At 39.4% G+C, this 21,811-nt stretch overlaps 2 protein-coding genes and 2 long non-coding RNA genes across 6 annotated transcripts in view; 1 reads left to right on the top strand and 3 right to left on the bottom strand.

Annotated features, from left to right (window-relative positions):
• The window catches only part of LOC140696851 (uncharacterized), a 513,284-nt gene that overhangs the window by 3,684 nt on the left and 487,789 nt on the right, over window positions 1–21,811 (bottom strand). For both annotated transcript variants that reach the window (XR_012073425.1, XR_012073426.1), the window contains exon 7: window positions 17,457–17,514. This is a non-coding gene — a long non-coding RNA (uncharacterized lncRNA). The remainder of the gene's footprint in view (window positions 1–17,456; window positions 17,515–21,811) is intronic.
• The window catches only part of LOC140696852 (uncharacterized), a 167,631-nt gene that overhangs the window by 97,956 nt on the left and 47,864 nt on the right, over window positions 1–21,811 (top strand). The gene's annotated exons all lie outside the window — the stretch shown is intronic.
• Window positions 13,664–14,632, bottom strand: LOC102527820 (olfactory receptor 11H6-like). The gene has a single exon (XM_006218151.3). It carries the CDS (start codon window positions 14,630–14,632, stop codon window positions 13,664–13,666), a length of 969 nt encoding a protein of 322 aa, XP_006218213.2.
• On the bottom strand, window positions 19,754–20,707 carry LOC102527547 (olfactory receptor 11G2-like). Its single transcript, XM_015251038.3, has one exon. It carries the CDS (start codon window positions 20,705–20,707, stop codon window positions 19,754–19,756), a length of 954 nt encoding a protein of 317 aa, XP_015106524.1.

The following is a 21,811-nucleotide window of genomic DNA, read 5'->3' as shown; positions in this document are numbered from 1 at the left end:
ACTCTTACAAACCTGAAGGGGATAAAAGCAGTCCCAGATGTCCATAACTGATCTGACATTCACAACTAGACCTTAAAGTTACTACAAGCTGATATGACACTCTCATCTAGGTCATACTATTCTGTTATTGGACATAAACATGAGACAAAACAAACCTTTGTAATTTTGTCTAAGCATAGAAAAATACAAGGTCACTGTGCCAGCCATACAATACCAATATCCTCCTCTTGGCAAAAAATGAGTGTCTGCTACTTCAAAAAAGAGCCAGTTACAGCTTTATTCTCCTTTTCTGCCCTCTCTGTGGATAAAATTCATTGAGAAACCTAGTCATAGAATTGTCCTTGCTTTGACAACGTTCAATCTGGAGCAAATCACTGCTTCCTTTGACCCTCCCCCAAGTCAATCAACCAAAGCATCAATCCTATAATAGGTTATTTTTAACAGTGTTTTACTGAAGCAGCCCACGGTTCTTCCTTAGAATATGTTATCCTTTGCTATAATGAGTAGTAATAAACCCAAATTGTTCATCTACAGGTAGCCCTGTGATCTTTGGCCAAAGGGCATTGACAAACTTGGCTCGTAAATTGGCTGTGAAGCAGGAAGTTTTTTTCATGATACCTCACATAAGCATCTCTTAGAAGACAGCCACACCTAGGGACACTGTCCGGGCCCAAGGATGTTCTTGGCTTAGGTCACTCAGAGCAGGGCCATTCTGAAGCTGCTCTCTGACCAGCTGCAACTGGTGGTGGACTCCAAGGTTTACTATTCTCGACAGAGGGGCAGATCTTCTAACACAACCAATCTATCCATCCTCTCTTCTGTGGCAGAAGTTTTTATCTGAAACGCTGGTAAGTTTGGTTACCATTTATAGTTCAAAATATTTCCAAGTCCTCATCCTGGCAATCTGGGACTCTGTAGTGCAGCCTCATTCACTTTTCTATCTTACTTCCCAGAGTTTCTTGCAGATGTCTCTATGTCTTGGTAAAACAAAATCATATAGACACACAATGGGAGCTCAAAAAATGTGTGTTGAAATAGTTTTACCCTCTGGAAAAACATCCCATGTGAATGACTTGCAGTGGAAGAGTCATGCCCAATGGAGAAAGTGACCTGGAAAAGCAAATGTGGCGGGTTGATCAGTTAATAGTGTTCGGGAATAACTGTACTGCTCTTCATCTCTTTTCTGTCCTTTTTAATATCCCGTCCCCATTTCTGGTATTGATCTGAGAATAGCTTTTTAAATTTTTAAACTGTTTTTCGGTAGTATAACTGACAATATATTGTATACAGTCAAAGTGTGTAATTTGATAGTTTTCACACACACAAACACATACCCACCTGTGAAACCATCTCCATAATCAAGATAGTAAAAATAATAATCATCTTTAATCATCATGTCCCTTTGCAGTCTTCCCTCCAACCGCCCCCAACCTCACTCCCTAGGTAACCACTGATCTTTCTCTCACGGCAGAAGAGTACAGCTTTATATAAATGGAATCCAGTCATATATATTCTTTTTTGGTGGAGTCTAGTTTCTTTCACTCAGCATGATTATTTTGAAATTCATCCATGTCACTGCATATATCTATGTACCATTTCTTTATTTCTGAGTAATATTTTATTGTGTAGATATACCAAAACTTGTTTTTCTGTTCACCTGTTGATGGACGTTTTGAGTTGTTTCCAGTTCTGTGTTGTTATAAATAAATCTGCCAGAAACATTTGTGTATAGGACTTTGTATGGCATATGTTTCCCTCTCAGGTAAATAGCTAGGGATGAAATGGCTTTATCAAGTGGTAGGTATATGTTTCGCTTTTTAAGAAACTGCCAAACTGTTTTTCCAAAGTACTTGTACCATTTTATATTCACACTAGCAGTGTATGAGAGCTCCAGTTCCTTTAGATCATCACCAATATTTGTATGGTCAGTCTTTTAAATTTTAGTCATTCAGGTATGTATATAGTAATATTCTCATCACGGTTTTAATTTGTATTTCCCTAGTGACTAATGATGTTGAAAATATTTTCATTTGCTTATTTGCCACCTATAGATCTTGTGTTCAATATCTGTTCAAATATTTTTCCATTTTTTTTATTGGGTTATTTGATTTTTGAATGTTCTTTAAACATTCTGGATCCAAGTCCTTCAACAAATGTGTGCTTTGCCAATATTTTCTCCCAGTCTGTGGCTTGTGGTTTCATTCTCTTAATAGTGCCTTTAAAAGAGCAGATATTTTTAAATTTTGGAGGAGTCCAGTTTATCAATTTGTTCTTTTATGAATCATGCTTTTGGTGTTATATTTAAGAGAGCTTTGCTTCAGTGAGAGTCACAAGGATTCCTCCCTACCCTCTTTTTAAGATATTTTATAGTTTTCGGTTTTATAACCTATGACCTATTTTGAGTTAATTTTTGTGTATTTTGTAAGGTGTTGAAAAATTGAAACTTACTTATTTCTGATATAAATATCCAACTAATTCAGTACCATTTATTAAAAACACAGATTTTTCCTTGACTTATGATGAGGTTATATCCCAATAAACCCATCATAAGTTTAAAGTATCATAAACCAAAAATGCATTTAATACACCTAACCTACCAAACATTATAGCATATCCTAGCTTACCTTAAACAAGCTAAGAACACTTACATTAGCCTATAGTTGGGCAAAATCATATAACACAAAGACTATTTTATAATAAAATGTTGAATATTTCATGCTATTTATTGAATAATGTGCTGGAAGTGAAAAACAGAATGGCGGTATGGATACAAGATGGTTGTATCAGTTGATTACTTTCATGATGGGGCGGCTGACTGGGAGGTGTGGCTTGCTACGATGCTCAGCATCATGAGAGAATATCATATGGCATATAACTATCCTAGGAAAAGGTCAAAATTTGAAGTAGTTTCTACTGAATGCATATATCTTTCACATCATCGTAAAATCAAAAAAATTGTGAGTTAAGCCATTAAGTAAAGACTCTTCTTTCTCTACTAAATTACTTTTGCACCTTTGTTGAAAATCAGTTTTCCACATATGTAAGACTATTGGTGGACTCTATATTTTATTGCATGGATCTGTTTGTTTAACTTAATGTCAGTGCCACATTGTTTTGATCACTGTAGCTTTATAATATGTCTTAAAATCAGATAGTGTTACTCCAACTTTGTTTTGTCTAGTCTAAGTCCTTTGCATTTCTACATGAATTTGGAAATTAGTTTGCTGATTTCTGCCCAAAAAAAGCCTGCTGAATGATTGGAATTCTATGGAAACCATAGATCATTTTGGGAAAAATGGATATCTTAACAATACTGAGTTTTCTAACCCATGAACAAGTTACATATTTACATTTATTTACATATTTAATTTCTTTCAGCTCTGTTTTATACTTTACATTGTACGGTTTTCACTGTATAGAGATCTTTGACATCTTTTATATTATCTCTGTTCAACACTTTTTGATGCTACTGTAGATACATTCTTTTCTTTTTTTAATAGAAGTATAGTCAGTACAGTGTTGTGTCAATCTCTGTTGTACAGCATAAAGTTTCAGTCATACATATGCATTCATATATTCCTTTTTGTACTCTCTTTTCATTATAAGTTACTACAAGGTTTTGAATATAGTTCTCTGTGATATACAGTAGAAGCCTGTTGTTTATCTATTTTGTATATAGTAGTTAGTATCTCAAATCTTGAACTCCCAATTTATCCCTTCCCACCCCCTTTCCCTCCTAGTAACATATGTTTGTTTTCTATGTCTATGAGTCTTTTGTAAATAAGTTCATTTGTGTCCTTTTTTTTTTAGATTCCACATATAAGTGATATCATATGGTATTTTTCTTTCTGTTTCTAGCTTACTTCCCTTAGAATGATGATCTCCAGGTCCATCCATGTTGTAGCAAATGCTGTTATTTTACTCATTTTTATGGCCATTGTGTATATAGCTTCTTTATCCAATCATCTGTTGATGGATATTTAGATTGATTCCATTTCTTGGCCACTGTAAATAGTGTTGCTGTGAACATCGGGGTGCATGTATCTTTTTGAATTACGAATTCCCTCTGGATACATGCCCAGGCGTGGGATTGCTGGATCATATGTTAAGTCTGTTGTTAGTTTTTAAAGGAATCTCCATACTGTTTTCCATAATGGCTGTACCAAACTACATCTCCATTGACAGTGTAGGAAGGTTCCCCTTTCTCCACATCTTCTTCAGTATTTATTGTTTGTGGACTTTTTAATGATGTTCAACCTGACAGGTGTGAGGTGATACTTCATTGTAGTTTTGATTTACATTTGTCTGATAATTAGCGATATTGAGCATTTTTTCATGTGCCTATTGGCCATTTGTATGTCTTCATTGGAGAACTGCTTTTTAAGGTCTTTTGCTCATTGTTGGATTGGGGTTTTTTGTTGTTGTTGTTGTTATTAAGTTGTGTGAGTTATTTGTATATTTTGGAAATTAAGCCCTTGTCAGTCACATAATTTGTAAATGACATTATTTTTAAATGTAAATTTCTGATTGTTGCTAGTATCTTCTTATAGAAATACAAGATATTTTTTGATATTTTTTGGTTCTTGTGTCTTGAAATCTTACAATACTTATTAATTCTAGTAGTCTTTTTTTTTTTTGTAATTTCACCGAATTTTCTGGATAGAGGATCATTTCATATCTGAAAAAGACAGTCTTCTTTCTTTCAATTGGAATGCCATTTAATTCTTTTCTTTGCCTGGTTGTTCTAACACTTCTAGTACACTGTTGAATAGAAGTGGTGAGAGGAGACATTCTTGCCTTTTTTCTGAGTTTAGGGGGAAAGCATTCATTAAGTATAATGTTAGCTATTGGTTTTTGAAAATACTCTTTACAGATCAGAGGAGTTTCTGTCTTTTCCAAGTTTGCTAAGAACTTTGATCAGGAATGGAAGTTGGTTATAATATGGTTTAACATATGCAGGTACATAGTGTATTACTTAGATATCTACTGGCCAACTTGGGCATTCAACTACAAATTCTAACTTGGTTTAAATGGAAAAGCTAATGTCAAATTTCAAACAACCCAGTTCTGAGAAAAGTTTTGCCCTTAATTTGCGTTGCAGTTGTTAGTTGCGAGTCCTGTAGAGTCGGTCCTCCCTATCTGCAGTTCTTCATCTGTACAAATGTAGAGTCCACTGTGCTACCTAACACATTTTATATAAGGGACTTGAGCATCCTCAGACCTTGGTATCTGCAGGGGTCCTGGGACCAATCTTCCCACATACACCGAGGGATTACTGTATTGTTTTATTTTTTAGGAAGTATCACAGAAACATAAGCAATAACTAAGCCCTAAGAAGGGCCTGATGAAAGAAAAACTCCACATCTCTGCTCACTACCCTATTAAGTTTAAGTTATAGAAATAAAGTTCTGTCTCCCCTCACTTCATCTAGCACAACATTGTATACATTTAAGAGGAAAATTCTAAGGGAAAAAAGAACAACACAAAAGAAAAGAGCATTTCTTCAGAATACAACTTTCTTATGCTAAGATAATTAAAATATCACTCTGAAGATTTGTTTGAATATTATAATTTACTGGCTTCATGTACCACTCCCCATGTACCCTTCCTCCTATTTCAGTCATGTCGGGAATAACTATTCCCAAAACTTCCCATTTCTTTTTCATTTCTAGGTCACCCTTTTCTTCAAACCCCTACTTTTCTTTGCAGGGCAGGCATGGTAGCCCTGAAAAGGTAAATTTCTTCTGGTAGTGAAAGAATCAAATAAACTTCATAAGAAAAATGTTGTGGTATCAATAGTTCCTTCCATTCTAGTGAGTCCTACAAAATCAACTTCTACACGATAGAAGGGAAATTTGGTATCCAGATTTAAGGGGCTATTACTCTTTGACGCGGTGAACATGCAATTAGCTGTAAATTTTATTCTTATGATATTTTGGGTCAGAATTTTGGATTAAGGCAGATCATCAGAAAGCTGATATTTGGGAGTTCATAACACATTTAGAGACTTGACTTAATGGCAGCATAATATATTATAATCCACAAATCATGATTCTTTCTTTTAACATTCATATTTCTCTTGTTTTTTCTTTTAGTGCATTTTAGTACACCAGATCCTTAATGGAAGCGGGTGGAAAATAAAGGCACATATAAATAAACATGTAAATAAGTAAATAGTTCAAAGTTAAGTGGAACTTATGAAAGTATAGAATTTATTAAGGTGCAATTTCTTTATTAACCCTTCGTCTTAGTATATAGTGTTGAAAAGGATTCCCCAGGAGTTCACATAAAACACGTTTTATTGTGGCCTAGAAGGTTCTAGATGTTCTGAGCATGCCTACCTCTCCAGCCTCATATACCATTTTCCTTCTGGATAGCAAATCAACCTTTTCTTATTCTTTGAAAACTCCAAGTTTTACCTGTACATACATGAGACTTGATTCCCCTAGATCTTTGTGTGGTGTGTTCTTTTATTTTCCATCCCCAGGCCTGGGGGTAGAGGGGTACCCTGTCTCATAAGACACATGACACCCTTAGGCGTGGTGTTTGATTGATTGATTGATTGATTGATTGACAACTCAGGTTCCCTGTGCTCTGGTTGATTGACGGCTCAGGTTCTTTGTGTTCTGGGTTGTTCTTTTCCCCTTCCTCTCTCCCTGTCTAGTGCTCACTTCTATCTAAACTACCTAACATTCCCCCCTCTAGTCATAGGACCCCAAATCTTTGGGACATAGAGGACGATGACTACTCTAGCTACTTCCTGCTGATCTGGGGCAACGATGGAGCTCTTTGGGGTCCCAGACTAGCTGGATGTCACTGGGCAGGTGGTGAGCAAAGGGTCAGTGTCTGTCAAGGGGCTGTATAAAAGCTGTCTTGGCTGATTGGTTGATTACCTTGTTGTATGGCCATTTGAAGTTTATCTCTAGACGACAAGAAACACTTTTCATAAGAAGGTTGAAAAGATAGAGGTCAAATATATAGAGCTAATCCTAGCCAAAGGATGAAAGGGGCAAACAAGGGTCTTTAAAAAAATTGATTTCTGTGCTTTCTGTTGGTTTATGTTTTAGAAAGCAGATGTTGGAGTGTTAGTCCACTGAACTAAAGGAGGAGTCAAAAGAGGGACCCTAATGTTGGAGACGTTTTAAATTAGTATTAAAACAGTTTGGTGAGGGCCCTAAAAGAGAATAGATGAGAGCCAGTAGACATTTAAGAAAGAGGTTTATCTAACAGGGACCCATACACCCCTAGGGCAGTGGAAGAGTCTCACCAGAGTGTTGCTTGGAAAGCAGTTGCAGATCGCTAAGAGGTTCACAAGAATATGTGGCCCCCATCAGTGAACCAGATCTCAGGGTTTTCCAGGAGTTGGTTGGTGAGATCTGTTCTAGCTCCTGGAGAAATGGATAGGGTCTCATGACATAGGTGAAAGGGAAGAGACTCACGTGGTGGTGGTAATAGTGTAGCAGGCTTGAGTGTCCCACAAACTGAGACAGTGACATCTGGGTTTTCCAGTAAGAATGCCTGATATTTAAGAAGCCGAGCATCTGAGAGCCAGAAGTGTCCCTTGCCTTTTAAAAGGTCAGAAACTTGATGGTTAGCTTATGCTTGTATAAGGGCCTCCAGAGTTACCTCAAAAGCTTCCTCCAGGGGAGTGGAGAGGGTTCCCTACACTCTTAGGCAGGAAGGCCAGCCTCGAGCAGTGGGATCTAGCAGGTTGGAGAGGTATCCCATAGGCTGTTGGGGAGGACCCAGCAGTTGGGTGAAACTAGGAGAAACTTGCCTTCCTATGCCTTTGAGATACAAATATTCTACCTTGTCTTCTCAGGGAACTCTGATCTCACCATCTTTTTAAAATGCAGATTTCAAAAACAAGGGGGGCAGTGATAAATAATTTGGAACTTAATTTGTGAAAGACAAGTAAAAATTTTATCTCTTTTTCATAAATATTAGTAAAAAGGCGTAGCCATCTAGATGGGCAACATTGATTTGTTCTATCTGCCAAAAACCCCAGTTTAAATCCAACCTCTTTTGGAGCCAGTGGGTTTTGCTTTGTTATATTTGATTCATGACTGAAATTTTAAAATGAAAACTATAAAGTGTCTGATTTGTATGTCACAGATGTATGGTATTGGCACAATTAAATGGTAAAAGCTCTCTTTAATTGGCTGAAAGGAAATTAAAGTACTTATATAAGTACTCAAACACAGAGAAAACTGGCCAAAGTAAATCTCAGGTTCACGTTATCTAAAAAGGATTCAGTGCTGGTATTGGTATTGAAGCTAGCTTAAGCTAGTTGGTTTAATTAATATAAACATGTCTTTAGAGACATCAGTGTTAAGTATAATACTTCTGTTGTGCCTGGGCTTACTAGAGGGCAAGCAAAACTTTATTATGTCTGTTACAAATTTGACAACTAAAAAAGTAACTCAGTGTCAAAAAACTTTTAAAAAGTAAGCAAAATAGGAGATTTGGAGTAAATTCTATAGGAGCTTTCTTTTGAAAGTATCTACCTAAAATTGTCTCTCCAAATTTTGGTACTTAAAACTTAGAGCTAAATTAAAAAGTTCACTGACTATCTGTCATTTATAAAATATTAAAACATTAATTGCTGGGCAGATCTAAGTTTATCTACCTTTGCCTTAGGGAAAAAAAAAAAACTAAAACATAAGTTTCTAGTCAGAAATGGTGGTATGACAACCAATTCACAGTTGCTTGCTTCTAGGTTTTTAAGTTCCAAATTATTTATTCCCCCTGTGAACGAAAAATACTGCAAACCGTATCAGTAAACAAAGAATGCTGAAGCCATCAAGTCATCAACCGCTGCCACCACCCCCCAGTGAAGACCAGCCTGCAGCCCAGCCTCTGCAGCCGCTCACAATGGTGCACCCTGAGGGGACTCAGAATAAGAAAGGACAGGATACCTGCCCTTGATAGCTAGGAGCTTGTCAAAGGAATGAATTCAATGAGCCCAAATGTTTTCTTCCTCCCATACACAGAAAAGTGCTAAATTCTTTAACTTGAGATGTCTGGTTTTCTTTAGGTAACAAGTAATCTTTTATTGTTCCAACTACCTGATATTTTGTTTTAAAGCTCCTATGTATCCTAGCCCCTCCCCTACCTCTCCAGAGCAATTACTCAGAGCGATCTGAGAGGCTGTCATCCCGGCTCCTCCCGCCAAATAAAACATAACTCTCAATTTTTAGGCTGCACATTTATTTCCATCGACACACTTTTTTTTTTTAAGATTTGCATTTTAAAAAGATGGTGAGATCAGAGTTCCCTGAGAACACAGGGTAGAATATTTGTATTTCAAAGGCATAGGAAGGCAAGTTTCTCCTAGAAAGACTTTGTCTTTTTAAGGCCAGAAAAATAGTCTTTTTTAAAAAATTACTTGTCTCTTAAGATACATAGGGGAGGTTTTGGGAGTGGTAGAATTGATGGGTTTTGTATCATTTTTAGAGCCACACCTCTGGTCCTGTAAAGACCAGATTTGTAAAACAAAGACAGTTTTGTTTTTTCTCATTTAGCTTAGGGGAGAGTCTTCCAAAAAATTTTTATTAGGCTCCGAATATCAGCTATGGTCAGTTTAGTCCAACTGTTTTCGAACACTTTTGAGGAGCCTTCCTGGGTTTGAAAAGTTTTTAAATTAAGGCTCTTGGTTTGGCCTCTGATCAGAAGAGGTTTGCCTTTAGCCTCACGTGGTCCTATTTCTAATGATAACCTGACAGTAGTAGCTCTGTCAGGGACCTCAGTTTCCCAGACAGCAGGGTTTCCTTGAGAATCAATATGGTGTGGAAGGGAGACCTTTTTGGCTTGGGACTGAGGCAGACTCCCAAAGCCAAGAGTAGACATTTTGGGGGGTGCATGTCTTTCATGTAAGGGTCTTCAAATTGGATTACTTCTTGGGATTTACGGAGCAAGTAGGTCCCTTCCCAATGAGGGGATGGGGCACTCAGCCACCAACAAAAACTCCTGTGTAAAAGTGAATTTTTAGTAAGCACCTTGTTTGGGGCCTTCTATTGATCCCTGTTATTACACAGGATTGGGAGGACAAGGGTCCAAGGAAATCAGTCGGCACAGAGTAGGTGGCTCGCTTAGCTAATAAGAAGACAACTCTTACCTGTCACGTCAAGGGTTACCCAAGGCTCCGCTGGAGAAATGATCCAGTGTCCTGTGGGAACCAGGGAGCCAGGGAGCGTCCCGGGCCCCGTCAGTCTTTAGTCATCTCAGCCGTCATTGGTTTGGGAGTCCCAAGCCCCCTTCCAGACTGGAGGCAGTCCTGCCCCCAGTGGCCTTTTTGTTTGCATATGGGGCAGGGTCCTGGTGGCCTTTTCCCATACATGGGGCATTTCTTTTTCCAGTGGCCCTCCTGGCTGTACTTAAAAAACAGGTCCCTTTTTTGGCGAAACAGTGGCTCTGATGCAGGCATTCTGCATCCTGTCCTCGCCATGGGTCTTGGTGGAGGGTAACCCTGAGGTGGTGCAGAGATGAAGGCTGCTGCTAAGAATTGTGCCTTTTGCTGTTGTCCCTGAATCCTTTTCACCTCTTTAGCCCTGTCTCTATTGCTAAATACTTTAAATACCAGATTCATGAGCTGATTCATGGGATCTGGGGTCCCCAGCTGCCCACAAGGGGCCTTAGGGGTAGATGATTGGGAAGACCTCTCCGGTGGGGTCCTTCCCAACAGGAAGCAATGGAAGAATTAAAAAATTTCCTAGTAAGATCCCTGGCCTTGGTGCTTCCAGATCCCACAAGGCCCTTCCAGTTCTATGTTAATGAGAGAGGAGGAATAGCCTGGGGGTCCTCACCCAACGGCTGGGTCCTACCCAACAGCCTATGGGATATCTCTCCAAGTGGATAGATCCCACTGCTCGAGGCTGGCCTTCCTGCCTAAGAGAGTAGGGAGCCCTCTCCACTCCCCTGGAGGAAGCTTTTGAGGTAACTCTGGAGGCCCTTATACAAGCATAAGCTAACCATCAAGTTTCTGACCTTTTAAAAGGCAAGGGACACTTCTGGCTCTCAGATGCTCGGCTTCTTAAATATCAGGCATTCTTACTGGAAAACCCAGATGTCACTGTCTCAGTTTGTGGGACACTCAAGCCTGCTACACTATTACCACCACCACGTGAGTCTCTTCCCTTCACCTATGTCATGAGACCCTATCCATTTCTCCAGGAGCTAGAACAGATCTCACCAACCAACTCCTGGAAAACCCTGAGATCTGGTTCACTGATGGGGGCCACATATTCTTGTGAACCTCTTAGCGATCTGCAACTGCTTTCCAAGCAACACTCTGGTGAGACTCTTCCACTGCCCTAGGGGTGTATGGGTCCCTGTTAGATAAACCTCTTTCTTAAATGTCTACTGGCTCTCATCTATTCTCTTTTAGGGCCCTCACCAAACTGTTTTAATACTAATTTAAAACGTCTCCAACATTAGGGTCCCTCTTTTGACTCCTCCTTTAGTTCAGTGGACTAACACTCCAACATCTGCTTTCTAAAACATAAACCAACAGAAAGCACAGAAATCAATTTTTTTAAAGACCCTTGTTTGCCCCTTTCATCCTTTGGCTAGGATTAGCTCTATATATTTGACCTCTATCTTTTCAACCTTCTTATGAAAAGTGTTTCTTCTCATCTAGAGATAAACTTCAAATGGCCATACCACAAGGTAGTCAACCAATCAGCCAATCAGCCAAGACCACTTATATACAAGCCCCTTGATGAACACTATCCTTTTGCTCACACACTGCCCAAGGACATCCAGCTAGTCTGGGTCCCCAATGAGCTCCATCATCTCCCCAGATGAGGAAGTAGCTAGAGCAGTCCTTGCTCATAAGGTTTGGGGTCCTATGACTAGAGGGGGGAATCTTAGGTAGCTTAGATAGAAATGAGTATTGGGCAAAGGGAGAGGAAGGGGAAAGGAAAAATCCAGAACACAAGAAACCTGAGCTCTCAGTCAAGCAGAGTGCAGGAAAACCGAGTTGTCTATCAAACAACTAGCCAACAAATCAATCAATCACAAGGCCTAGGGGTGGAGGCACACCCTGTCTCATAGACACACGACACATAACAAGACACCCCATCCAATAGCAATGAAGCAGGTAGCACAACTGCAGGAAAGACAAATTCCTAGCATGGAAAAGGCAGTAATTAAAAATGTGACCTCTGGTGGCTCAAAGCAGTTGGCACGGCTGCAGTGATAGTGACTTTTCATCAGACCATTTCCATCAGAAGGGTTGCACCTTGTCCTTTGAATCTCAGCCTCAATTCTGATTGTTTCTATTGAGTCTGTGACATTCCTGATATCCCATTGTCATATTAATCAACCAGAGTCAGCTTCTGGTGTATGTAAGTAAGAAACTGTTATTACATCATAGCAGATTTACCTTAAATCGTAAATCCCGGTAATCTGCAGAAAGTAAGGAGCAACTAGCTTTTCCAAATTGGCAGGTTGCCTGGAACTCATCTCTAGTTTCACAGTGCTCTGGGAGCTTCAGCAGTTAGCATACTCTATTATAGAAAATATCTCCCAAAGCCAAAATAACTTGGAAGAGGACTTTGAGGTGCTGTTTTTATACAGAAAAGCTGAATTGACGTCTGGTCTGGATTGGATGTGGTCAGTCAAATCATTAGCTTTTTCTTCAGTATATAGGAGACTTCACAAGCCAACCCCTCCCCGAGAAAAGGAAATTTTTTGATATATAGTTTATAATATGACATATAATGTTGAACATATGAAACTTACATAATATTATAAACTAGTGTTGCTTCAGTGAAAATTAATTTAATTAAAAATTAAAATATGAACATTTCCGAATACAGGCAGATGATCAGGTCAAGTCAAAAAGTTTAAATTAAGAACTGACTGCCTTTAAGTTGTTTATATTTTGGTTGGCAGAACCTGTTCTCTGGTTTCACGTGTTTTTTTTCCTGTAATAGTAAATATTCCTCTACTAAAAGGTACTGGAAGGTGCAGAAACCCAGGTCTGAGTAAGGACTACTTAATGATTTGGCACATGTGAATGTGTGCTTGTCTTTCTCTGTATCCTCTTCAAAGTTGGACTGAGAATTTTCCTTAAGAAGAAACTATATCATTTCCTGTTTTCATTTGCTGCACACTGTGGACACCTTACCAGTGTGTGGTATTAAGGAAAACACAAATGAAAGAACACTTCTGTTTCAGTGGCAGATATTGGGTCCTTGAGCTTATAAACAAAGCAACTGAATTTTTGTGAGTATAGTGAGTAGGTGCTGTATCTCATTATATAAGAACCTATAATTGGAAAGGAACAAAACAGCCGATAAATTTGAAACACATAAAACAGTATTAGGATTAAAACCAAGATACAAGCTGGAAACATGAGTTACAGCTTTGTACATACCAGCTTGATTACGTCAGCTTTAGGACTTCAAAAAATTCTCTGAAACCGGGAAATGATACATTGGTGAATAAAAACTCTATAGAACTTTCCTACAATGGACCTTTAGGACTGTGTGTATTTACTTTTGAGATAGGATAAGAGTTTGTGTGTGTGTGTGTAATGAGTCATACTTTTATGAGAGTAAGGAATCCAGCACTCAGACATGGCCCCAAAATAAGTTTGTTTTTTTTTAAATGAGAGAAATTCTGTATTCCTGAGAGAATAATGATATAAAAATGTATGTCATTTGTCTGTATTTTTAGGAATTTCTTTTGATGATGTGCCCAGGACTTTCTTTAGTACATCTTTCATATCTTTGTTCCGGAGGCTGTAGATCAGAGGATTAAAGAATGGGGTTGCCATGCAGTAAAACAAGGTCACAAATTTCTGGGTCCCAGGATGGCTCCTAGAGCCTGGACTCACATACATCACCATGACTGAGCCATAGAATAGAGAAACCACCAAGAAATGGGAGGCACATGTAGAGAAAGCTTTGTTCCTGCCTGAGCCAGCTGGGACCCGAAATACGGCTCGCAAAACGAAGGTATAGGACCCAAGAATGTAGAGAAAGGTGATGAAGATGATAAGAGAGCTCACAGTGGCACAAGTTAGAGTCGTTTTAGGAACTGGGGCACAGGATAGTGCCAACAGTGGTCCCAGGTCACAGAAAAAATGGTCAATGATGTTAGGGCCACAGAAGGGCACCCGGGACATAAGAACCGCAGGCATCAGTATGGATAGAAAGCCACCTGCCCAGCAGAAAACCACTAATCGGGCACATAGGTGATGAGTCATGATGGTGGGGTAATGCAGAGGTCGACAGATGGCAAGGAACCGATCAAAGGACATCGCAGACAGGAAATAGCCCTCAGCAGCACACATGGAGAAGAAGAAGTAGAACTGGAGCAGGCAGCCAGCATAGGAGATGCTCTTGGTCTGGGAGATGATATTGGCCAACATTTTGGGCACATCAGAACTGACACAGCAGATCTCCAGGAAGGAGAAGTTAGCCAGGAGGATGTACATGGGTGTGTGGAGCTTCCGGCTTGACCACACAGCACAGATGATGGATGTGTTCCCCATGAGGGTCAGAAGGTAGATGAGGGAGAACATGACAAAGAGGAGGATCTGGATGTCTCTGCGACAGGGGAAGCCCAGGAGAATGAACTCACTCACAGACCCAGAGCTATTACTGGTTTCTGAGAGACTCATTCTTCTGATCTATGAAGGGAATGAGCAACAGGACCATTATATTAGTCATCTTCTCTCTTGAAAAGTTATTTTTATTTCTTTTGACTCCTATACTCTCCTTTAATACACTTTTGTGAAAGGGCTCCATCTGGTTCTGAATTCAATATCTCTTTTCCCAATGATCTGGCTTAGCCCAGTGACATCAGCGTTCTGAGAACCCAGTCCAACATGTTACTTATATGCTCCCACAGCCCCCACTGTAACAGTCTCCATTTTTCAGGGTATAAATTTCACTGGTATCATGTAATGTAGACTCCAAACTGTTTTCTCTGTTTGCGTTTAAATTAATTCTTCCTTGATGTATAGTTTCATAATATGCACCTGCGGGGAGCTGCCTCATGAAGTGAGAGTCTGGTAGACAGGAGTTAACAGTCCTGATTTACAAGACACAGCCCCTGCGGGGAGCTGCCTCATGGACTGAAGGTCTGGTATCCGGGAGTTAATAGCTCTGTTTACAAGACTCAGCTCTGGGAGGATTCCCTGTCCCGCCACCCCTACGTTCTTAAGATAAAGGATTAACAGATGTTTTCCCAGAAGGAGTTTCTGTGCTTTGTTCTTTGCCCAAGGAAAATAAGATAAGGGTAAAAACAGGACTCCTTAGATTGATGATTGTAAATGTCATTCCTTGAGATAAACATGAGTGTAATCGTAAAAGAATCTATGTAATCTTTCTGGTATTCAATGTTTCTTCCTTCTTGCATGCTATAAAAAGAGTTGCAGAATAAACTGCGTTGGCGGTGTCTAGCCTTTGCTTTAGCAGGCTGTAAGACTCATCCCTCTCGACCCCATTCTGTGTCTGTCTGCTTTCTTTTCTTAGTCGTGTCGACTGCGTCTTCGGACCTGTTCGTTTTGCCGGCAGGCTCCGGCATGCACCCTCATATATACACTTAATTTCTTTTTTTCTTGTTGCAAAGAAAATTTTGTTTAGTATTTTGGAAAATTTGAAGAAAAATCAGTTTAAATATAATATGAAGTTGAATTAGGTCAGCACAAAAAGAGCACCTTGCTACGTTGTCAGGAACATATTTTCAGGAGATCTGTCCTCAGTAGTGTTAACTGAAGCAGGGTGCTCAAGACTCTACCACAAATTCCATTCTAGCAAGAACTTAGTAGCTTCTTAGGGCTGGTATTTAACTTCTACTTGCTGAGCAACAGCTAATATGATACAGACAAAAAGGACCCTAGCTGGCTTCACTCTTTATTAGGAGATCCTGGCTTTCAAATAGAAAAACAGCAAGAGGCAGATGGAGAAACACCTATCTCAGCTCAGATGGCTGCAGCAGTATATTGTCCGTATATTATAGCGTTTCCTCCTTGAACCAAATTCTCATTTATAATAAAAAAGGATTTTAACAAGGCTACTAACTAAAGCTGGAAATCACCACCTTTGACCTGCCCTGTGTCCTAATTCTTGGCACCTTTTATGACATGAACCCAGTCTTGGACACTTTCTTTAAAAATATTTGACTTCTAAGGTAGTAAGCGTAACAGCAACCACTGTTAAGTATTAAACATTTATTGTGACTGTCACTTAACATTCATTATCTCATTAAATTCTACTCCCATCTCTTCTCTAATCCTAGAGCCTTAAAAAACACTTTCACATTTCTAAGTGTAGCATTGAATTTTATTGTCCCTCTGAGCACATTAATTCTAAAACCCAACCTTTTTTTTCTGCACAGCTGTCAGCTATGTATATAATATATTAGCTGTGTTTCCTGATTATATCTGATTCTGATGCGACTTAATTTCATCGAACTTCCCCTTGTGCATATGGAGGATTAGCCTCAGGAAAGCTGTGTTAGGAACTGAGGCCATATACCATAGGAAAAGATTATTTAACTATTTCTCATAGTCTCTCTGTATAGGTTATATCAGGTACATCAGATAAGATGGTGAGGCAAGTATCTTCCAGGCTAGCAGTTTCTAAAGACTAAAGGGAGATCAAATATGAAAAGATTCTGGTGTTCCTTCAGAAAGACCAAACATTGCATACAACAGATGGGTGAGTTAAAATGGAAAACTATAAAACATAAATCCAAGGTTATACCAGGCTCATTGGGGAAGGTTTTGACTGGAAATTCAGTGATTGGAAGGGGTGATATGATGCTTTAAACCAGAACTAGATGACCTAAATTTTCATTATTTGTTATTTAGCTAAATTGTGTAGAGTAAGAGCTACCACACTCTTCAGTGTGACCACAATTTTACTTAAACAGCTGAGCTGACTGGAGGGCAGGACTGCACAAACACAAGGCAATGAAGTGTGATAAGGAAAAAACAAGAGTGGACAGAAGGTATGTTTCAGGGGTGTTGTATTTGAATGAGAAATCTCCCTTTCACTTTTGGTTAGAATCAGTGCAAACTCACCTCAAAATTAAGGTGAGAATAAGGAACCCTTGAGAAGAAGCTTTTGAGGTTTTGGGAGTGGCTCTTGAATGATCAGGTGTTAATCAAAATTTGAAGTAGAAGAAAAGAAAGTATCATACAAAGAGAAAGAGAAGGAAGCAGTAGATTTTCTTTCAAATTCTTACCTGTAATACAACTTGGATCTATTGTGAATGTTCTTCCTTCCTTTCCCGGTTCAGGGCCAGACTTCTTGGTCTTTGGAAATCCCTCTGTTCCTGCCTCACTGTTCTAAGTTCAACACACCAAGGGTCTCTCTCTCCCTGCCTTGGATCACTGTGGATTTTGTCTGGGACTACATGTTGATTTTTCCTTTCACTGCATATAGGAATCTTTCGATCTTAATTATACTTGATGAAAATAAATACCCATTACTTACAAGTGTTTTCTCTCCTTTGAAGTGATTGGAAGCCCATTGGCTTCTGTCGTCTTTTTATCTGAAAGATATGTAAAATGGCAAAGTGTTAGCTCCGATTTTTCTGATGGGATTTTTAAACAACTGTATCTTGGACAGACATTTGAGATGTCCCGTGAGGAAGGCTGAAAGCTTTGTAAAAAATATGTCATTTTATATACTACTTTGTCTATAATAGAAAATATATTTATAGATAAAATTACAAAAGAAAATTCACAGCCCCCTTTTTGTAGCAATAATACACACAGTGGACATTGCAGCAGACAGTCAAGGGGCTACCACCTGTGCCCTCTTAGAGATCTTAGATGTGCAGGGTTTGGGGTTCCTGATGACACTGCCAGTTTGAGCCTCACAAAGGATTCTCTTCAGCTGCAAAAAGAGTAAAGTGCCAAGAAACTCTCCCTTCATTTTATTTTGCATCCCTTTATGGCCACATATTGTCCCTGGGGGCCATCCCTCAGGAGCAGCAGGGACAATCACAGTGCATCACTCAATCCTCAAGTGTGTTTTACTTTCAGTGATGAGCTCCAAGGTGAAAAAGCCTCCCTGAATCCATCAGTGAGACTGTCACCTATTAATGGACCCCCCAGTTTGCTGCTCACTTGACACCTCCAGACAGGTTCTGGATTTGAAAAACCAACTCAGTGTTGGATGCCACCAGATGCTTCAAGGCTCTTGGAGCTCCCCTTCCCTTGAATGTGTTTCTTCAAATGATATCGAAAGTTCACTTGAATAAATTTTCAACTCTTGAGTATCTTTTCAAGGATCCACTAAAAGTAGCCTCCCTGCCAATCTTTATCACTCAGTGCAATGGTGTTAAAAGTTGGTCACACAACACTGTAGAATGACTATAACTCAATTCAAAAAAAAAGTTGGTAGCTAGTCTCCCTGCAGATTCCAGGCAGCAGGGACTGATGCCTGTTGAAACTGTCTCGTGGCTTTCAGATTTCATGAGTATAAGAAAACCTAAGTTCTCATTTAACATTCAGAGCCTCCTATCACACCCTCAACCACAAGGATTCCATGTCTTTTTATATATTTAAATTTTCTTCCCCTGTCTCAGTGGATACACTCTACCCAGCTTTATATTGTGTTTAGGTGATAGTGCTAATTCCCGGGCCAGCTGATTACATGTTCGTTATCTAATATAATACTCATTACATTCTTTTGAAGACAATTGTACCATTTTATTTTTTTAAATTTTTACACAATTTTTAAAGGTTACTTTTCATGTACAGTTATTACTAAATCTTGGCTATATTCCCTGTGCTGTACAATACAGCTTTGCGCTGACAGAGGCAGCGAGACTGGAAGTAGCCCACTAACCCTATTCAAGTTCACTAGTTCCCGCAGAAAGTAACTTGGGGGCAAACACTTCTGGTAGCATTAACCAGGTCCTTTTACCATTTCCCTTGCTTCCGGTTTCTTCTTCTAGCGCTAACTTAAGGTTACTCTGATTCTTCATTTTGGAAGCAGCAGTGATGTACCTGGAAGTCTTAGACCCACTAATCCTTTCATACTGCATTGGACACTCATTTTTAACTTCCTCCCTCAATGACTTGCTTATAAAAACTTCTGCTGGTTCTTTGTTGCTTTGACAACGGCTGTCTCACCTCTTTGGTTACTGTAGAAGGAGACTGTAATTTAGGGCCTCTGAAATGCATAGGGAAAATCTTCCAGAAAAAAAAATGTTTGATGCATTCATCCATCTGTACTGATCCTGGTAACATTTCAAGGCTGCCCTTAGGTATAGGCTGCAGGGCTCTGGTGACTTCTGAGAACCTCTGAGACAGAAATTTGAAAGATATGTGGTGTTTTCTTCCAAGAGGGATGCAGTTAGTATGAGTTAAAATTCATGCAGAACTATTCAATACAACTGCAGCTGAAAATAGAAGCTTGCCAAAAACCATCTGCTGCAGTAAACTTCTGGTTCCATTATCACTTACTAGTTGTGTGATGTTAAAGAAATTCTTGAACCTCGCTAAAACTGTTACTTTTCTGATTTACTAATGTAGCATTGGTAATCATCTGCTCCAGAGCACTGCTGTATATAATAGACGAAGTAACTGTCCTCAAAACATTCAGTGGAGTAATAGTCCCATGAGACGATCTGGGAGAAAAGGAAGTTATCCTGTCAAGGTTGGAAAATGGGCATTATTGTAACAGTTCCCTAACCCAAATTATTCAGTTTTCTGGAGAACTGTCTTGCTCATATCCTTGAGATAAGTCGTGTTGGGACTTTGCTCACTATGATGCCTGATTTATGTTTTATGAACAGGTATTTCAGTCCCAAAGGCTTTCCTTAGGGCAGCCTTCATCTCCTTGTTCCGGAGACTGTAGATTAGAGGATTGCAGAGGGGTGTTATCACAGAATAAAACAAAGTAATGATTTTTTGCATTTCCACTGGGTGTCCTGACCCAGGACTAACATACATCACCATAACAGGACCGAAAAACAGAACTACCACAGCCAGATGAGAAGCACAAGTGGAGAAAGCCTTGCGTTTGCTCGCTGCTGAGGGCATCCTCAGCACAGCCAGAATCACCAGAGCGTAAGAGCAAAGGATGAAGAGAAAGGTGCCAATCATGAAAATAGCATTGACAGTGGAGTAAATGAATTGTGTGGTGGTGTCTTCAGAACAGGACAGCATCATCAACGGGACAGGATCACACAAAAAATGGTCTATGATATTTGGGCCACAATAGGGCAAGTGTGAAATGAGAACAACTGGGGTTAGGAAGAGGATGAAGCCGCAGGACCAGCCAAAGATGACAAGGCCAGTGTACAGCTGTTTAGTCATGATGCGTGGGTAATGCAGCGGACGGCAGATGGCAAGGTACCTGTCAGAGGCCATGATGCAAAGGTAGAAGCCCTCATCACACCCAAAGGAGAAGAAGAAGTAGAACTGTGCAAAACAGCTCACAAAGGAGATGGACTTGATCGTGGACAGGAAGTTGACCAACATGTTAGGGATGGTCGTGGTGACATAACATATTTCCAGGAAAGAGAAATTCCCCAAGAGGATGTACATGGGAGTGTGAAGGCGCTGGTCCCACCACACGGCACAGACAATGGCTGTGTTCCCCACCAGGGTCAGTGTATAGGCTGCTGAGAAGAACCCGAAGTAGAGGAGCTGCATCTCTGGGCTTGAGGGGAAGCCCATGAGGATAAAGTGGCTAACGAAGCGGGTGGTTTCTCTTTCGGACACATTCATGGTCTGGAAGACATGGAGATGACATGGTTACTGCACTTGAATGGACTATGCTGATTCTTCCTGGAAACACCTGATTTCTTTACCTTTTATTTCATAAAGTTGTAAACAGATTTTTCCTTAAGCAACAAAATGGTGACTCTCATGACCCAGCACCTGAGCATATATTGTTTTTAAAAGTCACAATAATAGAAAAGAGGGAAACATGAATTAGAGACAATTTTTTACCTTTCTAAGAGTGCTAAAGAGTATAAACTGTGATTCTGACAAACTAACTGTATTAGTCTGCTTTTTCAGCTGTTTACCTGCACTACTGATATTATGTGTGTCTGTCTGTGCATGTGAAGTTCTTTCAATTATACTATGAATATCTGATTATTATTTATAACTCATATGATAAAAATGAAGTCAAGATATTGTAAAACACTCTGTCTCAACGAAGTGCCATGACAGAACATAAATTAATTCTCATTCGCACTTTCAGTTCCTCCAGCTTACTCAAGGTGTAATATGCCCATTATGGCAATTGGTGTAAGGATGAGCCACCTGTCTCAGTGATGGGTCAAGTTCAGTGTGCCTGTATATGCTACCCATGGTCAAGTGAGCTGCAAGAAAAGTGGAAAGATATATATATATATATAGTGTGTGTGTGATTTCCATATTCCTTTATTCACAGCCCTTTTTCATGTTCTTCATTTTAGGCAGAATTCTGGTGTCTTTTTACATCTCACTAAGCCCCATTTAGGCCTTTCCCACCTGGGCAACTCTAAAGCAAGAAACTTCTCATTTCTCGCCCTTTGGTGGCTTCCATCCCAAGTAGTTGTTATTAAATCAAAACTAGTTGTCTTGTTTCCTCAGAACCTTACTGTGACCTATTACATGAGCCAAAATAATTCATTCAAAATTATTTCTTTTTCCTTTTTGATTGACAGTATTGTATTATTTCAGGTCCAGCATAGTGATTCAGTAATTTTACAGATTATACTACATTAGAAGTTATTACACAATAATGGCTATAATTCTCCAGGCTATATGGTATATCCTTGTTGCTTACCTATTGTATACATACTAGTTTGTATTTCGTGATCCTATACTTCTAACATTATC

The sequence above is a fragment of the Vicugna pacos genome, chromosome 6 (genome assembly GCF_048564905.1).
Source record: "Vicugna pacos chromosome 6, VicPac4, whole genome shotgun sequence".
NCBI lineage: Eukaryota > Metazoa > Chordata > Mammalia > Artiodactyla > Camelidae > Vicugna > Vicugna pacos.
Note: the sequence above shows the minus strand (reverse complement) of the source record. Positions and strands in the feature narration are given on the sequence as shown.

Bases quoted from the DNA above. Each gene is read 5' to 3' on its own strand.
- LOC102527820 (XM_006218151.3), bottom strand. From the start codon at position 14,632: ATGAGTCTCTCAGAAACCAGTAATAGCTCTGGGTCTGTGAGTGAGTTC.
- LOC102527547 (XM_015251038.3), bottom strand. From the start codon at position 20,707: ATGAATGTGTCCGAAAGAGAAACCACCCGCTTCGTTAGCCACTTTATC.